This window comes from Accipiter gentilis, chromosome 12 (assembly GCF_929443795.1).
Source record: "Accipiter gentilis chromosome 12, bAccGen1.1, whole genome shotgun sequence".
NCBI lineage: Eukaryota > Metazoa > Chordata > Aves > Accipitriformes > Accipitridae > Astur > Astur gentilis.
The window spans coordinates 31,727,055-31,750,872 of record NC_064891.1 but is presented as its reverse complement, the minus strand read 5'-3'; the positions used below and the strand labels follow the sequence as shown (position 1 = coordinate 31,750,872).

General features: G+C 44.8%; 1 protein-coding gene across 1 annotated transcript in view; it reads right to left on the bottom strand.

The window, feature by feature from the left end:
• The window catches only part of ELOVL6 (ELOVL fatty acid elongase 6), a 77,563-nt gene that overhangs the window by 19,162 nt on the left and 34,583 nt on the right, over nt 1–23,818 (bottom strand). The window contains exon 2 of the mRNA XM_049815310.1: nt 6,665–6,796. Within this exon, the coding sequence (XP_049671267.1) occupies nt 6,665–6,796 (132 nt within the window). The remainder of the gene's footprint in view (nt 1–6,664; nt 6,797–23,818) is intronic.

Here is a 23,818-nt window from a genome sequence, read left to right as displayed (position 1 = left end):
CTCTCAGTGTTTTATTCCCACTGTCTCCAACCAGCACAAGCTGTTGGGGACTTCCTCAGAAGAAACTACATGGCGATTTCTGTTCCCCTGGGATTTCTGCACGGAGGAGGATCTTTTACCAGGCACGTGAACCAAGTACCGAGGCTGAGTAAAATGCAGAAGTGCCGCCCTAGGGAGACAGATGGGAGGTTTGATTTCTTTTGAATGAATTATCTGTTTTCTCTCTAGTACAGTTCCCTTCTTAAGCCACCAGACAGATGTTCTTTATTCCTCAAATACACTTTTCAGTCTGCTCTCCACTTAAAATGGCGAGGAAAAGCGTCACTCCCAGCGGTCTCTACTTTGAGTGCAACATTCAGGCTGAGTGGTGGCCTGTGAGGGCTCCCATGGGCTGGGACAGGGTAATCTCATGAGAAAGGTAAAATTCAAGGTGAAAAACTGAGTGTGAACACTCTCGTTGATCGTGAGAGTGGGGAGGGAATAGGGGCAAAAACGAGAGCAACAGCTGCTTTCCAAATAATGTATTGAATTCACTTCGCTAAGATGTTCGGTTTTCCAGCAATAAAGGCAAGCAAGCGAACAGTCAAAGAAAAAAAGGAGAAGTTTTTAAAGAAAGGAAGCCCAGCTTAGCACTGAAAAAACAGATTTTCATAGGAATTTTTAGCCTTTCCTATCCATATCTCCAGTACAGTAGCATCAGCCAGGTCTCCCAGTGAATCCTTGGCTTACTTTTCATTAGGCCTGATTAGGTAAAAAGAGTAAAACCAATTTACATTCAAAATTACTTTGATGGACACAACAGAGTCCACAGCAGTAACAGCAGAGTGAATGAAGACGTGAGATTTCGGAAGAGGATGGGCACGGCATTTTGTCACATGGCATCAATTACAATTCTGGGAATTAAGGTACCTGTCGAGGGATGCTCTTCCTACTTGGAATAAATAAGGTACATATTGGAGATACATCTTCGTGACAGTACTTTATTGTTGTTAGTCTATATATTTTTATCACCTCTACACTGTTTTTTTAATGGCAGCTAGCATTTGTTTTGCAATGTATGAATTCACCCTACATAGGACTCTTTGTATTTCCCTATAGGGATTACAGTTCAGCTTACAGAAAAGCATTTTTTCTTCTTAAACTCTAAAGTCTCATCCAAGGGATTTTTGTCTTCTCTTCGACCATTTTGAACTCCTACTGTTCACCCAACTTTCAACTTCTCCTCCAAAATGGTAATTAAAAAGATGTTTCCAGTATCTGTTATATAAGCAAATCAGATAAGTACTTAAAGATGAACATGGTCCTATAGAAATAAATTGTTAAGTAGGTATATATTAAGCATTTTACTAATTTAGGTTCTGAGAAATGTCCTACTGAGAATATGCATTAATGCTTTACAAATATAGGGAATGTTTCAAATGGAATTCACTTGCTTTTAAATTTATAAGAGAGAAGATTATTACTTCACCTTAAATGCTGCTCATTAATTTTAATGTTATTTGGCAAATATCGCTCTTTTCAGTAATTCAGTTTCTCTTTGAATGTACTGTCAGGACCTTTATAAAATTTTGGAGTATTTTAAGATTTTGATGGGTTGCTCAGCAACTTATGAAATGAAGTTGTGTTTTAAATCTCCAGGGCAAGTATCTGTGAATGGCAGCTCTTGAGATAGGATGTAAATTTGAATCATTTTTCATCAATTTTCCTACTGATAAGCATGATAACTAGAATGCATTTCAGAGTCACAAATCCAAGCAATTGAAATCCTCTCTTTAAACTTATGTTTAGTCTTTTCCATTCGGTTCAGCTCAGGACTGAGCTCCTCACATAAAGACGTGTTTCGGACTGCCTTGTCAAGGAGCTCTCTGTTGAACAAGTGCAAACCCTTCTATAAAATGCTGCTGTGCTTGCAGTAATAAATCAATTACACCAGTTTCAGAAAAGCAAAGCGAGTCACCTTCTTCCAGTGAGCCTTTTTGGTTTTGTCTTTCAAATAGAAGACCTGTTGCTGTTGGGATACTTCACTTTTGAGGCTCCGAATAGCTTTGTGGCAAGCAGCTAGTGACCTTCCAGCTATGTTTGATACCATTTCTTCTACTTTGAGAGAAACTGTGTCCCAGGAAGAAAGACATTTGGAAACCTTGTATTGACATCAACTGATTTCTACCACTGCCACAAAGCATAGCTGAATTTGGATTAGAATCCACGTCACCTCGGGTGATGATAATAGCGTTATGGTTGTGTGATTTGGCTAGACAGAGACAAATCCCTCCTTTCACTGCACCAGTCATGGTTAGGCTTAGCCTCAGCCTACAAATGACTGCGTCACATTGGATGTTTTAGCTTCTTCGTTTCCCGTACTGACGTGACAGTACTCCCTAGGGAAGACAACCTTTTATTATTATTTGTTAGTGCTTTGACCCTGAGACTTCTGTTGGCAGCCCCTTAACGATGGAGAGCAAGCGAAAACAGTGCCATGCTGCTGCCTTGTGTTTAAGCTCCGTGATAGCGATGCTGCCCTTACACAGACTCTACAGCCTACAAAAATCCAGCTGAGATATAATGAAAACATGAATTAATGATTTCATATCCTTCTGTGAGAGTCCTGGTCTCAGCTTTGCTGGTTCCTAGAGATGCCAGCGTGACACTTTTGATATACTCCAGGTAAAAAATTCAATGAATGACCTAACTTTATGTTCAAAGTGGCATCAGTATAAAACTGGCAACCCAGATTCAGTGTGTTTTTGCAGATTTTTAACCCCAGGAAATATTCAGAAATACGGGGCTGACTGTCACTTTGATGTGTAGGTGAATCAGCAACAGTTTCCTTGGGGTCTTACGAGACTGAAAAACGAGCTTTTCTGTCAGCTTCCTAACAGTGGGTTCCTGCTGACACGGAGCAGCACAGAGCTGCTCCTCCAGGACGTCAGTACATAACCAGGCTGGGCAAAAACTCTTAACTGAAGTGTGGAAAACAAAACAAAACAAAAGACTGAAAACATTTCAGACACCAATAAATCTTCAATGCTTGAAATAAGTCAACAAACCTGCTAGGAAGAAAAAAAACCCAACCCAATAACCCAAGAAAAATATCCTGAACTAATTTCTCAGCAAAAGATTTCAGGAGACCACGTTTTCACAGTGGTTTCCAAGTGAAAAGCAAGATGTACTGTCATCGCTCCTACAGAAGCTTTCACTGAGAAGTGGTAACCTTATTCCAGAGACAAAATGTTCAAAACTAGTTGATGCTTCCAAAGGGAAATAAAGCTGCTTTTCTGCCTCAGAAATCCTGCTGGCTGCCAGTGTTGACACAAAACTCACTCTTGACCGAGCTCCTGAATGCTCAGCAAGCTCAGTAGGGTGGTGTAGTTGTTTTGTTTATTTATAAGCATGGCCACTTTCCTACTGTAGCTGCTACCACATTTAAACGATCTTGGCAAGAGCAAGGCGTACGGGATACATTCTGAAGAAGGACCATGTCGTTGCCTGGCAGACAATTTCCTTTTTTTTTTAAGGCCCAAACACATCTTTCCAGCCTCTGCTAAGTGTCATTATTTCTGCGGATATTTGAAGCACGTAAAATGGTAGGAGAGCTAGAAGGGAGATAAACAAGGAGTCTGGAAAAAAGCCTCACACTGACCTTGAGGCAGAATACTGAGGGCTCTCCAGACAGGCTTTTCTTCCTCAGTACAACCACTCACGGCAGACAAATATATTACTTAGAATTTCTGCAAGCTATTGTATAAAAGTCATAGCATTTTAGCATCCCAGAAAGCCAAAGAGGAAGTCTTTTTAAAGTTAAGGATCCATAGTAAGTCTACAGGCAGAACATTGGCATCTAAATCTATCTGAATTGACCTTCAGAGGAAGCAGAAATGTCTTTCAGGCCAAGCTTATGAAAATGAACCACCTAGTCATGCGAGGAGCCAGAAAAAAAAAAAATCCAAGTTACTTGGAAAGTTTACAGCATTCAAAGTCTAATACAGCTTGCTAAGAGAGTCAATAAGGCTGGGAATGACCGATGGCCCTAGAAAGGACAGTGGTGGTGAAACACCAGGAAATGCATGTTCCAATTAACACTTTTTATAAGAAGTCTTCATCTCGAGTTTTAATGAATATTCTGCATTTCCTCTGTTTTCCAGGCAAGAAGTCAAGGGGTTTTGTGTTTGGGTTGGTTTTGTATGGGATTGCATGTTACTATGGAAGCTACAGAGGTTTCACGCTCTGTCTTACTGCAAACATTTTGGGTCATTTTTCCCCTTCGCTACTTCACTCTTCTGCATACTACTCAGTGCCTCACAAGAGCAAAGCTTTCTAAGCACAGACATACAATTTTCCTAACCAACTGGTCCCACTAGTAAATCCAGCAGCTTAAATGCTCACTGCTTCCGTGTAGTCCGAACATCTCACGCTCCTGTTCATCCCTCCCCTCTCAATCCTGCTGTCTCATTTCCCGACGTGCAGAGGAAGGGGTGAGTTCTGCAGCGCTTGGGGAACACTTGTCCCTGAACAGTGCTATTTGAACTGATGGAGAAAGCAAACCCTGCAGTGGTGAATCCCTCTCAAACTGCGCCCTTCTGGCCACTGCCTCTTATCTGCACAAGTAGAGCTCACCTCAAGTGCCTGCACCCTGGGGCACAGCAAGAGGTGGTCTCCGTGGCAGATTCATCCTGGCAACTTGTAGCTTCAAAAACACGAAGTCCACATTTTAGATTTCACCCGGCATCATCGCTCTGCAGCTCACGCTGGCCATGCATTAGCTATTTCATATGATTATGATGGGAAACTCCAATCAGCAAGTAATGAATGTGTTGATTTTAAAGTCCACCTAGACGGCACTTTCACAGTGTAGTGTATATTCTTGCTATTCGTTGATCAGTGCGTTGCTTATGATTTGGGGAGGAAATGAATTAGTGAAATTGCTTAAAAGCCCCACACTGTGAATGTCAGCCACAGACCCATCTCAAAAGAATGTGATTTTAAAATTCATCCTAGACACCTTCTGCAAAGCACAGTTCTGAAATCATGCTTCCCCCCCTCTGACTGGGAATTAAAGTACAAATGCTTTGCTTAAGTCAGCTAGTTTCTAGTGTCTACATTCAATAAGAAAGTGTAATTGGAATATGCATTTTGGGAACCTGCTTGCTACAAATCACTTTACCAACTGATCCACAAATGACATGCCATCTAGGAACCACTTCAACAGCTGCTGAAATTCAGCTGTTTCTGGGACAAACGATGACAATTGCTTACAGGACCCTAACAGCAGAACTATGTCAGACATGCAGCCACCAGTACAGCGCCAAATGCAAGCAGATGAAAATTATAAATTTTCACACTGTTAGAACTTGCTCTCAGCGTTATCCAGATCGCTCAAAGTTTTGTCTGCACTAGGCTTTTTTTTTAAAAGTTATCGATGAATTATGAAAACCAAGCCAGCATAAAGTTCTTCTGTTAGCATGTCCTAGCTGGATGAGACAACTTAGAAATATAATTTATTTTTACCTGCCAGAGTTTTTAGACAGTGTCAATGTGATAGAACAATTTTGGGCAAAAAAAGCAAAGACCATAAAATAAAGCAAACTTCTCCATTCCTGCTTTATTTTACTCTGTAGAAGCTCTCTGCTCAAACTATTCCCATCCTGTGAAAAATCACGCGCCATTCACAGCTGCTCAGTAAGCAAACATGTTTTATGTACTTGTGAACTAAAAAATCAGTAATTATTATATTGATATTAGAAAAAGATACAGGTATCAATGCTTGTTAACGGTTTGCAAATGGTTTCTATGCTGTTGAGTGAACTATAACTTACACTCCCAATAGGGACTGAAATAAAGGATAATCTTCAGGTCTTCCGTGTACCGTTATTAGTAAATTGTACCAGAAGTTTGTGTGTTTGTAAGGGTTATTTTTATAAGCATTTGTTCATTTGTTTGTTTATCTTCAGCCTCATTAAAAATTAGCATATTAAGCAGATAAAGTGGATTTCAGGTTGGTCAGTTTTACTCCTGGCTTCAGCAACTATCCAGAAGCTGAACCTGACTTTCCCCATACTCGATGATACAGAATCAACACACAGCTAGAGAGATGTGCATCACTAAAAAATAGCCTTTCCCTATGGAGCCACCCTTTCGCTATATTCACAAGCTCTTTGCGATGGAATAACCAGAAGCCAGATACTGGTTTCAATTACAGTGACCTGATTTACCTGTCATCTAAGCAGTGACTTTAGGTTTACCTCACTGTAATGGAGATGAGAGTCTTTACTAAATATTCCATATATGCAGCCATATAAATGTTAATACTAACTCGTAAGTGAGAACCAGACTAACATCTTAATGTGTTTATTTCCATTTGTCTATTCCATGATAAATTTATTGCAATGATAAGTGCTTTTTCTCGTGTCTTCACTTTATTTTCACCTTTGCTCTTCAAGAAGGTTATTGATTTCTCTCCTCTTCAAACGCCGAATGATCTGGCAAGTCAAAGGGGACCATTTCAATGGCGAGGAGCGGATCAGGACATAACTCTGAATAGCAGAACTAAAGAAATGCCATTTCTGTGTGAGCCTGTTGTCACGTTAGCAGTGCTGGTGTATGTGAAGAACCCCAAACCCTCTTCACGGACTACTGTCAAAGGCAGATGGTGTGAAGAAATGCCTACCTGAAGACGGCAAGGCTCAGGGACCAGAGCACTAGTGGTTTCCTCAGTTCAAATTTTGCTCGTTTGTTCATTAGGTGCCGACCACCAAATATAAAGGCAGCATACAGAGCTGAAAAGAGGAAGGATTTCTTCCTGCAAAACAAAACCAAAAGACACCTGTCAAGTATTTAATTACTATTAGATACACAGCAGAGTCGCATCTGGACATAACTGCCAAGGGCTTGTTTCCTTGAAAGGAAACTCTTTCGAAGACACTCCTGCAGCCCCGTTGAGATTATCGTTAGTGTATGAACCTACATGCCTGCACACAGGGCCAGGGCCAGGTGCAGGCAAAGCTGACGCTGGGGAAGTTCTGAAAAAGGACAGCCAAATTTGGCTCCCATTCTTCCCCAGTTTCCGAAGACTGACCTTCTGTGAGAAACAGAATAGATATTGCAGAGCCCAGACACTTTTCTGCAAGCACAACACGGTTGATACTTGAACCAGCTGATCACGTTTTGTAGCTCATTTATCTTTTTCATATCAATTTTTGTTTCCCGCAGGCTCCTTGCTACCTGGCAATTTAGTTTCCCATTGTTTCCTCCAAGAAGACACTTAAACTTGAGCACTGCAACACAACATGAAGAGCCTCAGGAAAAGTGGCGAACCAGCGAGGAGAGGTCAGTAGCCCCATTAAGCAGCGACCCCATTAAGCAGCGTGGCATCGTCCTGCTGCACAAGCCCTCCCTGTGAATGCCGGTTCAGGAAATCCAGTGAATTTGCTGAAAGGTCAAGCAGGGCTCTGTTCAGGAACTTCAGTGATACTTTTAGAACCGCGATTTTTATTTTTAAAACTGCCTGATAGTAGTCCAGCCAGCAATAATCAGCAAACATTTGAACTCTGCTACTATAACTCATTGTACATCAACCATTAGAGGTCAAAAATAGATTCAGCCTGGATTCCTTCCCACACGGCACAATATTACACTGACTAAGACTTAATGATGTACAGCATTAATGGTGGCCTAACTGGATGGGCATATACTTAGGAACAGATTTTTCTCTAAAATCTTCTCCCTTTTGGCAAGGGATACGTACAGCACAGCACGGTCCCGAAGGCCAAGCAATACGTGCAGAACGGTACGGCACGGCGCAGCGCGTGTCTGCGCAGGCTCAAGGCAACTGCAACATGGATCGCAAGCTTCTCGATAGACAAGGGTCTTCCCATGAGGTCCACGAAAACTAAGAAAAGCTGTAGTAGCGCATCCGATTGGAAGTACGAAGAAAGCACATGCGGCCTTCACTGGAGATAAATGAGTTTTATATGAGTTTGAAAGCCAAGTAAAAGCGAAATCCAAAGAGACAAAGCCATATCAGTATGCCTGCAGCAGCACACCATTTTCTGCCCACTAGAAACGCCTCTGTCTCTCTTGACATGTTTATAGCTCTGTGTTGCAAAACACGGGTAATTGCATGAAAATCCGACTGGTGCTCTGCACCGAGAAGGGTGGAGCCAGTGCCTGTGGTCCCCTGGGTGAGCTTTAGCATCTGCACTGGCAACGAGCCCCAGGGTGACCACAGAGCCAGCACCCTCTCACCTTGCGCACTGAGATGGTCTAATTGCCGTGGCAATGGTTATCACAACCGGGTTTTGAAACCCACAAAGCCTCAACTCTTATTTCATCGCATAATAAAGAAAAAAATCATTCATTTTCACTTCTATGGTCTTGAATTTCACAGTCAGGGAAGGGGCAGACTTACCACATTTGAATAGCGTGATTGCTGTTTAGCTTGGCTGGAGGTCAGTAAATATTTGTTAACCAGTTTGGATAGCGATGAACCACCTCAAACTTGCTCATACCGAACCACCTAACTGTTAAGATAAGTTTTATAGGTTACGAGACAGGAGCAGACTCTCAGTGCGAGAGGTCGGACCGTGTTCCCATCTCCTTCCCTCCGCAGCCTCTTCAGCAGCGGTGCGCAGAGCAGCCCATCGCCAACCCGTGCGTGGGCGAGGGAAGGCAGAGGGAGTGTTTTGGGGCTGCACCGCAGCCCGCGGCGCTGTCCTGGCTGCCCCAGGGCATCGGGAGAGACACCCGCTCTGCGTGCTTCTGCCCCTTCGATCCCACAAAAGTTTGGGCTCACAGCGCCCAGCGCAGACACGCAGCAATGCAGACAAGGAGGTACGGAGATACGCATACACATGTAGGGCCGCTCAGGTCCTGCGCAGGGGCCCCACGGGAGGGACCCTACAGCCCCACGCCACGAGGGAGGTGCAAACCCCCCCCGCCGTACGGCACCGCAGTGGGAATCCCTCACACCAGAGGCAGGAAAGGTTTGTCTTGCACTGGTCCATGCAAGGAGCTCCACAGCAACCGAGAGCAGTGCGGGCTGACATCTCGAGCAGGGCAGGACGGCATCTCTGTCCAGGGGAAAAAACTGCGACAGTACCGCCACGCAGCTGCCAAGAGGACACGGGCTCCGCGGGCTGGCACGGGAGGAGGTTAGGATTTAAGGGCAGTAGCTAGAGATGCTTTGCAGGAAGGCAGGTGGGCAGGAAGCAGTTCAGTTCTGGATCAAATACAGCCAAGACTTCAAAGTAATGGTTCGACTTCAGTTCCAATTCAAGAAGAAAAGACCAGTCTGAATGAGTTAGCAGCTCAGCTCTGTGCTCTGTTTGACTCCCTTCTTCCTGGGCAAGATACTCCATATATTTACACCAAGTAACGTTTCATTTTGTTTCTTACTACTGAAACTATTTTGTGTGAGTTCAGTCAAGTCTGTGGAGGCCAATAGCTACATTATACTAATTAGAACAAAAGATAAATTTTAGGTCACTTTTAACAGCTTTGTAATGAGTTTAGCGTTACTTGCAATGATGGTAAATGGTATTCCCACAGTATACAGCTTTGTATTGGCAGTGGCAGACAGAAGAAGATTTGACTGCAGGCGTGATGTGAACTGCAGAGAGCAGCTGTAAGCAGACAAGGAGAGATGCAGTTGTATTATCTCCTATCAGAGGTAAGCACAATACTGAATAATGACTAGGCTGATTTTGAAATCACCTCTCTGTTTTGACACCTGCTGACAACTTTTGATAACTTTTTGCATCCAAAGGACTTGGAATTTTCCCCTCTTTGGAGCATAATAATGGTTAAAAGGACTGGGTAGTCCAGATGATATAGTTATAAAGGGGTTGCAGAGGTATGTACTCTTAAGATAATCTGGTTAACTGCATTAGACTGGTATTAACCAGCTTCCTGCCAGTGTTTTTATGATGGATTTTCCTGAAAGGTTCATGACTACAGTCTGGTTCCTGGGCTGGTGACACAAAGCAATGGCAATCTGACAGCATTCAATTAAATCTGATATGGTTTTAGCCAAAGGAAGTTAATATCAAATGAGCATTTTTAAAGACAGGGTTTTGGAGTTGTTCTGGAGCACTGTAACTTCTCATTACTGTTATCTGAAGAGAAACTAAATAGAGCAGAACGACGACAAAAAAAATTAACCTTGAAACTAAAAAAATAAAAAAATCCCCCAAAGTAATTCAGTAGCAGACTCGCATCCAATAACTTTAACGTTAGCACATTCATGTGTTTGTCTTCAATTTTGTTCTGCAGGGTAACACAGTAGACATAAAGACAGGGCTGCCAAATCCTCCATATTTTTCTGGCATTTCTGTTTCTCACAGTTGTCTCCCACCTTCCTACATTTTCAGACTTCAGGGACTAAGTACTATCTCTACTGAATACAACTCCATGTTTCCCCGTCAAAAGTTGCCAGTTCTTTCCCCCAGAAGGGAGGCAGGGGAATTTTCTGGAGAACCTACAACGCTCTGCTTGGGCTGGGGGTTACTACAAGAAAGGGAAGCAAGAATTTGGGGCGACAGGCTGAAGATGTGAGGCAGATCTTGCAGGACGCTAGCACTGAGGTGGCTACATCACGAGGCAAGGGGACAGGCAGAAGCAGCTGACGCGATGGGAGAAACAGAAGAGGAAGGATGAATGGTAAGCGGGGCAGCAAATGAGGGGAGCTGGTGGCCAAGAGATGGACGTGAAGCTGGGACAGCATGGAAGGGAAGGAGGCTTGAAGTCCTTTCTCTGCTGAAGCCCCTGCAAGGATGCTTCTTGCACCCATAGGCACACCAATGGGCTCAGGCTACCCACGCTGAACACAGAGCTTTGATCACTCTCCTGTGAAAATCCTACAACGGGGACAGGTGGTATTATCATCCCCTGGACCACAGCCCACAGGTTCTGCTTGTCCCTCTGCACTATGTAAACTATAGGCAGGTGATGTGTTTTATCGAGGATGGATGAAGGTTTGGGCACTCATGTTTTTTAGAAGCTGAAATCCTTTATTAGGTCTGCCCTGTGGCAGAGGGATGGAGAGAAGAAAGAAGAAAATGAAAAGAAGTATAATTGAGAAGCGGGAGGCAGAAACTGGGGCTGATAAAGGAAGACAGAGGAAATCCCCCCCCACCAGGAACAACTCCCACCAGGGAGTCCCACCCAGGAAAGCCCACTCAGGCACCAAGGGGTGACAGGGAGAGATCTGCCATCCAGTCTCAGGCAGGAAAACACAACACGGAAAGGGGCAGCAAATAATCCAAAGTAGAAAGCAACAGTAAACAGATGGCTAAGGAGTAAGAAATCCTGACTCCCCCAGAAATATGTTCTTTATAAAATACCAAAAGTGTAAGAATTACCACAGCATTCTAAAATAAGGGGCCAAAGCCTGAGGGTGGGCCTCACGCGCAGCAGCGCAAGACATCCTGGTCTCTCTGATTCAAAGCGAAATAGCCCTGAATATTGCAGTGCTGCTGAAGGAGGTGGTTTCAGCCCAGATGCACTGCTATCATTTTTCCCCTGAAAATAGCAGCCTGAGTCATTATTGTAGAGTTCTCTGATGTTAATGAGTAAAATGAAACAGATATAGATACGTGCGATAAAATTTAATATTTCCATAGCATTTTCTTTAATCATTAAGGAAAATCCTTATAGAAATGCAGAAAGGACAACCTTATCATAGATCTTTTAACTACCCTCTATCATGTAATACAGGATTATCCTCATAACAGCATTCAGTAGGGGAGTAGTAAAGTGAAGCAGTGTTAGCCCCCTCTATTTACATTCTATAGGGCTTTAAAAACGTTTTTTTATCAAGATGTATTTCCTTTGCAAAGGCAGAGGTCATTCTTAAATTCATTACCACGTCTTCATATGCTGTAAAGAGAGCAACAGGTAAAAGAAACAAAACACTGCAGTTGCCAGAGCAGAGTGCTTCTGGCAAGTAAACAGGCAATTTCAGGCTCCTGATGTTTTTCTTTTGGCCTTCTTCATCAGCATTTTACTGACTTAAAAAAACAGATTTTACTGGGGGAAAAAGAAAAAAAAAAAAAAAGAAAAAAAAATGATGCTTGGTAAGGTGAAAGCAAAGGGATTTTTCTTACCCATTTTTCCCAGCTTTCAACAGAAAACAACTACCACTTGCGTTTAGAATTGAAACTCCTAACTTGAGAGTCTGATTAAAGTGCTTTAACCTGAACCAGTGTAAATCACACAGCATACCCGTGTCCGCAGCTCACAAGCAGTGGCTGGTAGCCTTGGCAAAGTTACTTTCTCACTGGTGCTTATTTAAAAATCACACATTCTGTATGTATAAAAAAGGGTGTGAAAACGCTTCTCAGTCTCTCAGTGTTTCTACCTCAGAAATACTGTCAAAGCAAACCTTTCTCTCTGTCTTCCAAGACATAATTTTGACAGAATCAGCAAGAAGAGATCCAATGTGTGGATATGCCAGATCTGCATATGAAAATATAACCTGTACTCTTGGCTTTAAGTTTCTGCAGCTGTTTCCCATTGACCGTACCAGCCTTAATAACGGAGAGAGAAGGACATGCAGAAGACCTGTCTGATACACACATGCCAGCACACTCTGATTTATTTCTACAGCTCAATATCCTCTGACATTTATATTTAGAACAGCAATGACGACAGTCACACACACGAGTAGGTGACTCACTGATGATGGTCTTTGACGTAACAAGCTATCAGAGAGTAAACAGGGATGTATCTCATACCGATCATCTGATCCCTCGATTTCTAAAGCCTCTCTCTCAAAGGGCTGTTTCAGCCTCCTCGTGGCAGGTACTGTCGGGTACGCAGCTCTGCGCTCCCCCCGAGGCCAGGGCAGCTCCCCAAGCACCCCTCTCCCTGCTGGGAGCAAGGGAAGAGGAGTCATGGCCAGGGAGTACTATTCCCCCACTTCTGCCTTTTCTCTGGGGTCCTGTTCCCGTCTCCCAATCCATGTCATTACTGACAGTACCTGTATCATCAGCCTGACTCCTTAACCCACGGAAAGGAAGGAAACACGGCGCGGGGAGGCTGCCAGAGGGACTGCTGCAGGAACTGTCCGAAGCTCCACTTGGCTGGGAAGGATGGAGGAGGAGAAGGACTTGCGTGTACGCTCCTCGCTCCACGAGTGCTAACAGCTGAGCTGAGGCGTAGCCTGAAGCCCACGTCCCCCATTGCTCAAGTCGGAGCGGGAACCGCTCCCCGGAGAGCCGGAGGCCGGCTACCTCTGAAGGGTAGAGCAACTGGGTTTTTGTGGCGTATCACCAGGTCACAGCCTGCTGTGGTGTATCCATAGACCTGGCTGGAGACAGCCTCAGTTCCCCACCAGCCAGCCTACACGGGCATCCTCCTTGGGGAGCAAGAGGCTGTGACCAGCCGAGCCTCCCCCCCCCCCCATGGCATTCAATCAGAGCCAGGAGCAGGAAAGCGCTCCCACCTCATGCTGTTGGCAGGGCAGGCGACAGCCCTAAAGCTACAGAGAGGAGAAACAAGGGCACGGCAGTGTGGAGGCACGGGGGAATATGGCTCATGTCCCGCACCTCCCTGATGGTTGTATTTGTTTTGTTGAAATGTGTTGGCCGGTAGTTTGTCACACTCACGCTTGTAGAATATAAGCGTTACACAGTATTAGCCATAAACTAAAAAGTGTGCGGCTAGGGACGAAAACAGCAGCAGTAAATTTTTCTTGCTTTCCCTTTGTAGTAGGAAAATGTAAGAAAAGCGTTAGGGTGAGAAAATGAAGTTAAAATACAGGGACAATTTTTTTTTTTCAGGTAGAAGAGGCAAACTCAGCTCTAAAGTACATGAAGTCCCTTGTTCTTTATAAGCCTCATATAGGCTTAATGGAACGAATCATAAACCCTTAAAAACCCATAAGCTACAATCCCAAATATAAGCAACGTCACAATGTCTCCATTCCTCCCCAGGGATGGGCCAGCATCTGACCTCACTGTTACTGACACTGATGATAAGTAACATTTTTGCACGAATCCCCCAAGATTTATGTCACCAGAGCTAAGAAGTGAATCTAGCCCCAGAAGAATCATAGGAGCCCACCAGCAAAATGATGACCATCCCCACCCCTGTTAATAATTTTCATAGCAGGTTAGTGTAGTCAGAGAAACTCCTCTTCTACCAGGAGCCTCTGCTACACCCATCCGTATCGCTCTGACAACGTACCTAGTTCTTAATACAAAGACTTGGGGTCATGAGAGCTGACACAGTAGGGTGTCCCACTGTCCCCTTGGACCCACCACGGGTTTCTCCAGGCTTTGCTGGGGCTTTCAGGCAGTTGGTGGAGAGACGGCAGAGAGCAGTGGAACCTAATGTAGGTCACAGGCACTGCAGTTCGGAAGAAAAGCTACAGTACTTTCACTTCTAATTTCATCAATGTAAATTTAAACGTCTGCCCTCCACAGTAAAGACCTGGAGCTAGTAAACACAACTGCAACTGAACTTGGGGACTACTAACCTACATCTCTCCCAGTTGAAGTCATTCTGTTTGTACCCACGTCTCACCTGAAAGCAGTTAATGAGATGCTAGTGGAGGTATGTCATACAGGCTTAGCATGAAAATAACTAGATCTCCACACCGCCTCACTCATTTGAGCTGCTGTATCTGATCAAATCAATCAATGGTTACGACATTCAATAAGTTTACACTTAAAGGAGTACATCAGCTTAAGGCCTTCAGAACCAGAAAGATCCCTGAAGCAACTCACAAATGTTATTTATAGAGAAGTGCTGCTTTTTTCACTGCTTTGGGGACAGATATTTATTTACTTTACAGGACACAACACAACACTACAAGTAACACATCAGTAAGAATACTTTACTAAAGCTACCTTTGCCCCTGCATCCGCAGGAAAGCCTATGCACCACAGTGGCGTGGTCAGGTTTCTCTACCATTGCAGATGCAACTTGTAAACAGTCTTGGAAATAATGTCTGTTGGATCTCAAAAAATAAATTTTAAGTGGAAAAAAAGCAGTCATTCAAAATGAAACATGGAAAATGCAGGGCCTGCAAGCAAGCAGTGTGTTGTTTTTCTGTCTATCCACCCTAAAAGACATTCCAGCAGATGTTGCTCCTTTCCAGCCTTCTGCAATACCACCTCAGAAAACGATGTTGCTACAACTGCCACTGGATTGCAAAACACAAACAAAAACCATTCTTATTTTCCTGAGAGCATTCCCAGCCAAAAAAGACATGCAAGACTCTCCTGTGGAGCAGAGCACAACCTTAGAAACAGGGCAGCCAAAAGTCATGTACAAATAAGCCCTCACTGCTAGGACTTGGCGACCACGTTATGGAAAGGATCACTTCATACTCTTTCAGTGCTGGAAAACCTTAAATTATCCTGGAGCAAACCAAACTGAGGGGATGCCTGAAAAGCATCATGAATTAGAATATACACTTACCACCCTTCTCCTCCCCATCTAAAGACCCCAAATCATATAGACAGATTGGAGCAAGCCAGCAATGCCATTCTGCGGCCCAGGTCTGATTAAAAGGGGGTACTGGTACCAGCGACATTGGAGTAATGGAACTGCAGAATAAAATGTCTCGCTTTCAAACCCTGTAAATGTTCACATGCCCTGTGGAAGAGAAGGGACTGAATGGAGCTCATAAAAAAGGACATTTTGGTAGAGAAACAAATGAAAGAATATTTTCCAGCATCCCTTAGTGAAGAAAAATCAGGTCGTGTGGAGAACAACTGCCTGCACTGACTGGTCCCGTGGTACTTTTTGATACATGATGTCAAGGACTGCTTGATGTATCTAATAAAATCTTCAAGGACATCTGATCTTTGTCTAGTGCTGAGCGATCAAGTGACAAAGGACGCTAATGGAAACACTGCAGTGAACCTGGCCCTAACTCTTGAGTGATAGAAAACTAGCAAATCCAGAAAAAAATGGGGCAATCTTGCCATAATCTTTTCAACCATCTCTCTAAAACAGAGCCCTGCCAAACAGCCATTTTCCTTCTTAATCAACTGGGAAGCAGGTCAGGACAAATACAAAGGTGTTTCAGCAGTGCTCAAAACTTGCAACAGGGAACAGTTCAGAGTAGCTAGGAGGCAGGTTGACATGCTGCTACCGCCTTACGACACGATGCTTCGCAGCTTGCCCAACGCGTCCACCAGCGGAGAAGGCAGCCCTGCGCCTTGGCTGGCTACGTTATCATTATCAAAGGGCATTTTCATGAACTAAACCTCGCCACTACTTACACAAGAACTTTATGCTTTTCATTCCCAGTGGAGGCTTCAGTCCCCAGACTAATCTGCTACTAAATTTCCCAGTACTTTCAATCTGTCATGATTCCCATGTCATTGACCATGACCTATAGCTTCTTCGTTAAATCCAGAATCGCTCTACCTGAAATCAGTCAAGGCAGTACCTCTAAAGCAGACCCTTTCAAAGATAAAGGAAAAGGCAAACTGCCCTGAATCCAACTCAAATTATTTGAGGAGAGAACGTAAGCCACCGTGAGAAATACTGCGAATGACAAACCATCAGAAGTAACTTTCTAATTACTGTCAGAGTTTTCAGGATGTGATACAGACAAAATTTAAGAGGCAGGATGACATTCCTAAACCTGTAGTAGAAATGAAGATGGGACAGAGGAACGTACCAAACACCGTTACAACCACCAGCACCCGTTCCTCAACTAAATATCCCAGCCCAGCTGGTTTTCGGGCATTTCCTGCAGACATCCCACTTGCAGTCCTGAACCAGCCCGAAACAATCGGAATAGACCAGCAGGAGCGGCACAAGGAAGTACAAAGTACGCGGCGTTAACGTAGCTTATCTCTATCCTGTCAGCAATATGTTTGTGACAGCTTGTTCTGGTTTGCCACCTCTGCCTACAGCTTCACCCTTGGCATGGGCACCCTCATGTCTCTCTCGAGGCGGCAGGACCCGCCAACAATCCCGAACTAAAGAGTCTGGGTCTTTCTTGCTTCCAGTCGCGAGGGCTCGGCTGACTGCATCCTGCCCTTAGCCACCCCCTCACCTAATTAGATGGGATACTAAACTGCTTAGCAGTATTTCACTTTCCACCATGGTATAAAGAGCCCAGGTTACTAAAGGATTACCAAGTATAACATTAAAGTGTTATATATACACAGAGAGTTGCCTGTCCTAGACTCTGCTAAATCTTGGTCACAGGGGACTTGTTAAAAAGAGATGCCAAAAGGAAAGAAACCATGGACAAACAAGGCGATGAATCTGGACTACAGTGGAAGTGGCTGCATACTCACCACAAGAAGGAAAAGGAGCATTACAAGGAGCGAGCAGTAATTGACATTCAGCTCTTCTGGACAGGCAGACAAATGGAGCAAAGCAAGAGCATAAATATGAATACGTTTTTAAACAATTCAAATACAACAACAGTCAGAAGTTAATGGCCATGGTCATTAAGGGGCAAAAGGGAGAACCAGGTTACTGCAAATGAATGGGAAAGCCTGTCAGCATGTCAGTGATACCATTTCAGATTTTTTTTTAAACAGAATGTAGCCTCCCATGAAGGTAGAGCAAATAAATAAATGATCTGACCGTTGTTTTTTCTCAATGCTCACATAATCAAAATTTGTTTTACATCTCCAAACATATTCCTTTTCCTATTCTTTTTCTTAATTGGATTGTCCACCACTTATTACCTCTGTAACTTGTGGATTTTGCTCCAACTTCTCTCCACGGCAGGTTTGCTAACTCATGGCTTGTCCATAAAGAGGTTAAAAAAAAAATTGTTCTAGTAAAAAGCCAGACTACTCCTAAATTAATTTCTGTATCACACGGCTAGTATAGTAGAATACCCTGTATTCTCATCACCTATTCTTACCACTTTTCTTTCATGTGGCTGTGGTAAGAGCACCAATAAATCTGCCTCTTGCATCTGCTCACTGTCTCTGTCATGTTATGATCAGATGTCGTAACTACACATGAACTTGTTTACATCACTATCTCATTCAAGGATGCTCTGTTGCTCTGTTTCTTCTTTCATTTGTAAAGGCAATACAAGAGTCCCTTGGCACCCATGTGCAGGATCTCGTGGGCAACAGAGAGGGGGAAGAAAGTGATCTTCCCAAAGAAACTATTTTCCCTGAGATGCTCCAGCACTTTGCATCACTCCACCACAGCCCATGCCCGCAGCTGAACCACAAAACTGCCCAGGCGCTGGTCACCCTTGCTGACCCCGCACCCGGCAGCCCTGTCACACAACTCACAATCTTGAGACTGGGCATCTTGACGCCTTCTTGCTAAACCAGCGTGATCCAAGCGCCTACCACAGTCTCCATGGGCTGGGCACTGCAGTTTCTGTGCATTAAGTACACATTAACAATAGCTTGCTTTTACAAGCCTCTCTGCTTGGGAAAGGTAAATGCTATCTCTTTGAGGTTGGTAATGATCAACACCACTGCATATTTGCCACCCAGCTAACCTAAGTGCCCAAAGAAAACGTTGTAACACTGTGTATTCAACAAGTTTTTCCACTTTCATGATACCCCGGAGCAAATGTTTACTGCTTTTGGGTTTGGATTTTTTTTTTTTTTTTTTTTTGCCTTTAGCTGTAGCCTGCTTTGAGATTCATGAGTGTAAGCACCCTATAAATGCATATCAGAGAGTTTCACAACTACTCTGTGTCTGGACCAAGATTTCACTGCAGCATGTTTTCCAAAAGGCAGCCCGTCTTGGAATTCAAAATGCCAAGGGGAAAGAGTTTACTCATGTTTTAGGGACCTATGCCAGTGATTCACCTCCTGCCCCATTGCAAGGTTTTTTCTACTTTAATTTCTCTGGCTCACTGGGACTCTGGCCCACTGAAAACAAAAATATTTTAGAGACCATGACCTGCACCAACAATGACTGAAAAACACGGACACGTGCCCCTGTGTTTGCCTGCGTCCTGGCTGCGGTACTGCCGTGTCGGGGCCAGCCCATACCTGTGCCGAGAGCCAGCAGTAATGGTCTCGGGCACAACCTCTGCTTTGCTGCTTTGGGGCTCTGAGCTGCTATCTCCACGCGGTCAGCACAGCGCACGGGTGCACTGGCTCACGTGGAAATACCCAATGCAGCCCTTCATTTTGCTCCTTCTCGCAGGCCTGAATCACTGACGTGGCTGCATGTGCAGAGGGATGAGCGGCAGAGAAGGGTCTCTGATGAAAAATAGCTCGTGTCTTCTGTTTTTTACCAAGAAGGCACAAAGTCCGTGCTCAAAGTGCCTTTCGGTTCAGCAGTTTCAGCCCCGTTGGCAGCACAGCCAGTGCAGAGCCCCTCGTGAGTGGGCAGAGCCCAGCGTGCCGCTCCCGGACCAGCAATCGCAGCAGAGCTCCTGCATCCCTCACCCGAAGGGAGGCTAGCAAGCATGACAGGTTGGGCCAAGCAAAAACACATTCAGTTTTGTGATTCATTGTAAATAATTTGTTTTCAGCTTACAGTTTACGGTTTAGTCCCTCCAGCTACCTAGTGTATCAGCAAAAAGAATAAGCATCTCTCAGCCTTAGATGTTTAACAGTCTCACACGACACTGGCGACCTGTTTAAAGACGTATCAAACCTGCAGTCGCAAAAGTTTCTTCTTTTGGGGGTTGAATTCTTATAAATACAGATTTGAGCTTCTCATACACATTTCTGAATAATGCTGGATCCGTGCTATAGCCACCACTCCACCCATCCTGCCGCACCCCGGCAGCTTTTGCCCTAAATAAAACAAGGGTGTTACGTGGCTACAAACCAGATGATGGACCCAAGCAGACTTCAGTCACAACAGTACCAGTCCTTATTACTCACATTAGCTTGTGCTTCTTTCTTCTTCTGTCTGTGTATTTAAATATTGTGCTGATATACACCAAAAACTCTCTATAGCACTGTAACAGATTTTATTCATGTCTCCGATGTGCTCTTGTTTGCTTGGATGGCGGAAAGAATAAATCCCACTTCCACTTCCCACTCACTCCGGTTAAATAATAGCAATACTACTGATAAAAACCAAATTGTACTGATAATACTACTACCGGTAACACGCTAAACGATCCTGTTAAATAATAAAGAAAATGGGTTCACTCGCAAAACAGGTAAGTACATGAGAATGTGGCCCCACGTAATTGAAACTTAACTCAACAGCACTGCTACATTTGCGTTTACAGAAAGACCATAAACTTCAAGTACAACTATATTCATTCAAATGATTCAGCTAAATTTGGTGCTCACAGCCTGTGCTAAGCCGACACCTTTCTGAGAAAGCTCAAGAAAATGAATTGGTTCTATCAGACCTCCTAAAACCTACAGATAACAGGCGGTGTTAATAAGCAAGAGTTTGGGAGCTCCTTGGGACCAAGAAAAAGCTGCTAATGATGGGCTTATCCGAATTTAGTGGCTGCGGTTATCCAACAGAGTAATGCAGAAATGTTCTCAAGCAGCTGCTTCTCTTTCTCACCGCGGTATACTGAAGCATTTTAAATCATAGGGGTGGCATATTAAGCAACCTTCTGGCGTACGTCCTGCAGCCAAAATAAAAATGTGAAAGTCCTGGTATGAAACTCTATCGTCCTGCAGCTAATGTAACTGAAAAGTGACAGAATACAGGCTTGATGTCCTGAGAGATGCTGGCATGGCTTATTCTTTTATGTTAGTCCATTTTGGACAGCGTGAACAGTCCTGGAAAACTCCCCGCATCCAGGGCTCCCTGAACCCAACAGGACCAGGGCTCCTTCACTGTTTAGTTGGTTCCCCAGCAAAACTCATGAGCTCTCCGAACAGCCTCTCTGGGGGCACAATTTTAGACCAAGAGCTGTAGTTCTTTCCTCACACAAGTCAAAGCTCTGCATGAGACATTTCAGCGACTTCAGGTCAGCCTTCTGCAACGGCAGCTCACCCAGCACTGCTCGAATGCTCCAACCTCCATCGCCTCTTAGTGTGTCTGGGAAAAAAATCCCCGCTTCCCCCAGATTAAACATTTTACAAAGAGGTAAACTGGGCTGGGGAAATATTTGGCTCTGACGAGTCTGAGGAAGGTCCTAGCAGACAGGCAGTGAGAAGGCTGGGAAATTAAAGTCCCTGCAGGCACCTGCCAGCAATGGGCGCCCACCACTGCTCCTGGGGCTCCCTGGGCTGCAAGTGTGTGTCGCATGAAATAAGTCCATACCTGATGCTTGAGCTTCTAAATTGTCATTTTCATGGTGTGCCTGGGGGCAAAACGCAGGCCTCTGCCATCCTTCCTGCAGCTGTCAGGACTGGACTAAAAAAATGGAGGAAAAATATGGAAACATAAATCTGAAGGAAAGTAAATTCAGGTCATGGTTGTGAGTCGGGTCTACCAGCTACAGTGAAGGCAGGTCCTTTTCTTTTCTTTCTTTCTCTCCTTCAATGCCAGACTTGTTTAACGAGACTCTCCTTGGTGAATTTTCTTTTATAATTAACAATGAAAAGGAAACATCCTTCTCTGCATTTAAAAAAAAAAATGCCGCAGCTGCCTTATGCAACCCATTTCCATTTTTAAGACTGGGGAAAGGCTTTGCTGCCTCTGCTTAAATACAGTCTTACTTTTCAGCCTTGTTTAATTTGGGAGGGAGAGGGGGAACGAGCAAGTGTCTAAAGATTGAGGATATCTGCATCCATATTAAATGATAAACACTAACAAAATAACAGTGAGCAACAGTCTCCAGCACACAGGCTGGGGCAAATCTATCACAACAAACACAGCGGGTGGCTGATCTCACAAGGACTGAAAAACTGTCTTGATCCTCAGCGTGTGCTAACCACACGTGCTTTAAATTAAAAAAAAAAAAAAAAAAAAAAGATCTCTCGGCTCTTCCCCGCTACATGTCTATTAAAAAAACCTAGCAGGTCGAGTTTGCTGTCATGCAAGGGGGAAGGTGAGGAAGGTATATAATCTCTCCAGTTTTCTTGGAACCAGAACAAATCTGCAGACTCCAGCCACCACTACTCATAGGCAGGAAAATTACTCCCAACCATTAGGACATCCCAACTCTGGAAGACTCTGTTTTCCAAGTGCAAAAAGGTTTGCCTGCTTCAAAGGTGGGGCTTGGCAAGTTTTGGGAAAAAAAATTAAAGACCAGGTGAGGGGCTGCATGACCCTGCAGGTCCCTTACAGAATAAAACCGGGCTTGGGCTTGGGTACTCCTGCCTACACCCCAACACTTCCAGGATGACTGTACTGAAAGTGGTCACTGGGAACACAGACCCGGGAGAGGAACGGCTCAACGGTGCTTGGTACGGCTGGGTGCAATGCATGGAGGTGGCAGAGAAGTCTCACCTCTACCACCCCACCGCAGAGTTGAGAACCCTGCAAACCTGGCACCTTCCGATTTGAAAAGCTTCTCCCTTGCTTTCTGGCACTTGCGGTGCCAACGCAACACCCCCCAGGCTGCAAGGCTGGGACTTGTTGAGCAAGATGTACACAGTGAAACCCTGACCGAGACTCCCGCGCAGCACGACGGCATGGATACAACGATATAAAGCCATTCTCTGCGCAGCACCTTCCTACAAACCGCACCCTGAGGAGAGCTGCGGAGTTAGCAGCAAGGAAAAGAAATTCAGAGAAGGGAAGAAGGAAAGGAAAGTTTGCGAGCATTAAGGGACAGAGAGATTATGTCTGCCCTCGCACAGCCATATAACGACTGTCAACCCAGCCCAGTCGCTACACCCTCTTCCGCATCCCTTTTGCATCCCTGTAGCCCCGGCGGCAAAGGCTGGTCTCTGTCCCCAGGGCCCCAGAAGACCAGGGCTGTCTAAACCACCCCGACACAGTGCCCAGGAGCTGGGCAGACCTGGGACATCCATCATTACTCCGGCCCCTGGGATGGGCTGGAGCGGCTGCAGCTGCTCTGGCAGCAGGGGCAGCGGGGATCCCAAAGCAGTCCCTTGGCAAGGTACCGAGCCTGCCTCTGGCACAGCACTCTAGACCCAGGGGTTTTGGCTGCCCTGATAAATGCTGGTGGCTCAACCCAAACCAAATAAATTAAAATGAGCATTCCTTTGGGGCTGACTCATAGCAGAAGTGTAGTCTTTTTACTAGCCCGCATTTCCCTTCCCCCACGTGCTCATCTCCCTCACCCACAGAACGACGAAGCACTGCAGTTTACCTGAGACCAGGCTCCCCATCACCCCAAGTCAAGCCTGGCTTTGCTTAGCACTCCACACCCCTGTAGCTACACAACTGGTTTAAAGGGCTCCGGTTCGGAAGGCAACTCAAACCAAAATGCCTAAACCCCTCACTTGGAAAACCTTACCGAGCTGTGCCCATGCATGCATTCCTTTTTCGTTTTATTTTGCTGAAATGCTTTGCTGCATCAGTGCATTGATTTGGCTGACATCAGTGTATTTCTGGGAACTAAGCGGTAAACTATTTGCTAGCCCGTTTCTAGTAAATATGTCACTTGTCATAAGAGCATGGTTTTGTTTGGCTTGGTTTGGATCAGTGGCGTGCATTATGCATTGCCACAGAGTGAGAAGAGGGGAAAGATTGCAGGGGTTGGTCCTACGCTTTGTGTGCAGAAAGGAGAGAGAAAGGGAGCCTCGTTCTTAGAGACAGAAGTCTTTATCTGAGCTGGAAGTTTTTGGTGACTAAAAGTTTTTACCAGCTGATGCTGATAAGTCTTTGGTAGTCTCAAGCCCCTTCCCAAGAGACTTCCTAAAGGACAACACTGCACTGATGGCACTTGGCAGCCTCAGCCATCGCTGCAGCGGCCACCAAAAGGGCTGAAGGGGAATTAACTGAGTCACTCCAGGTCAGGTCAGCCCAGGTCACGACTGAGGTGGTATGGAGAGACCTGCGCTGCTCAACCCGCACGGGAAGC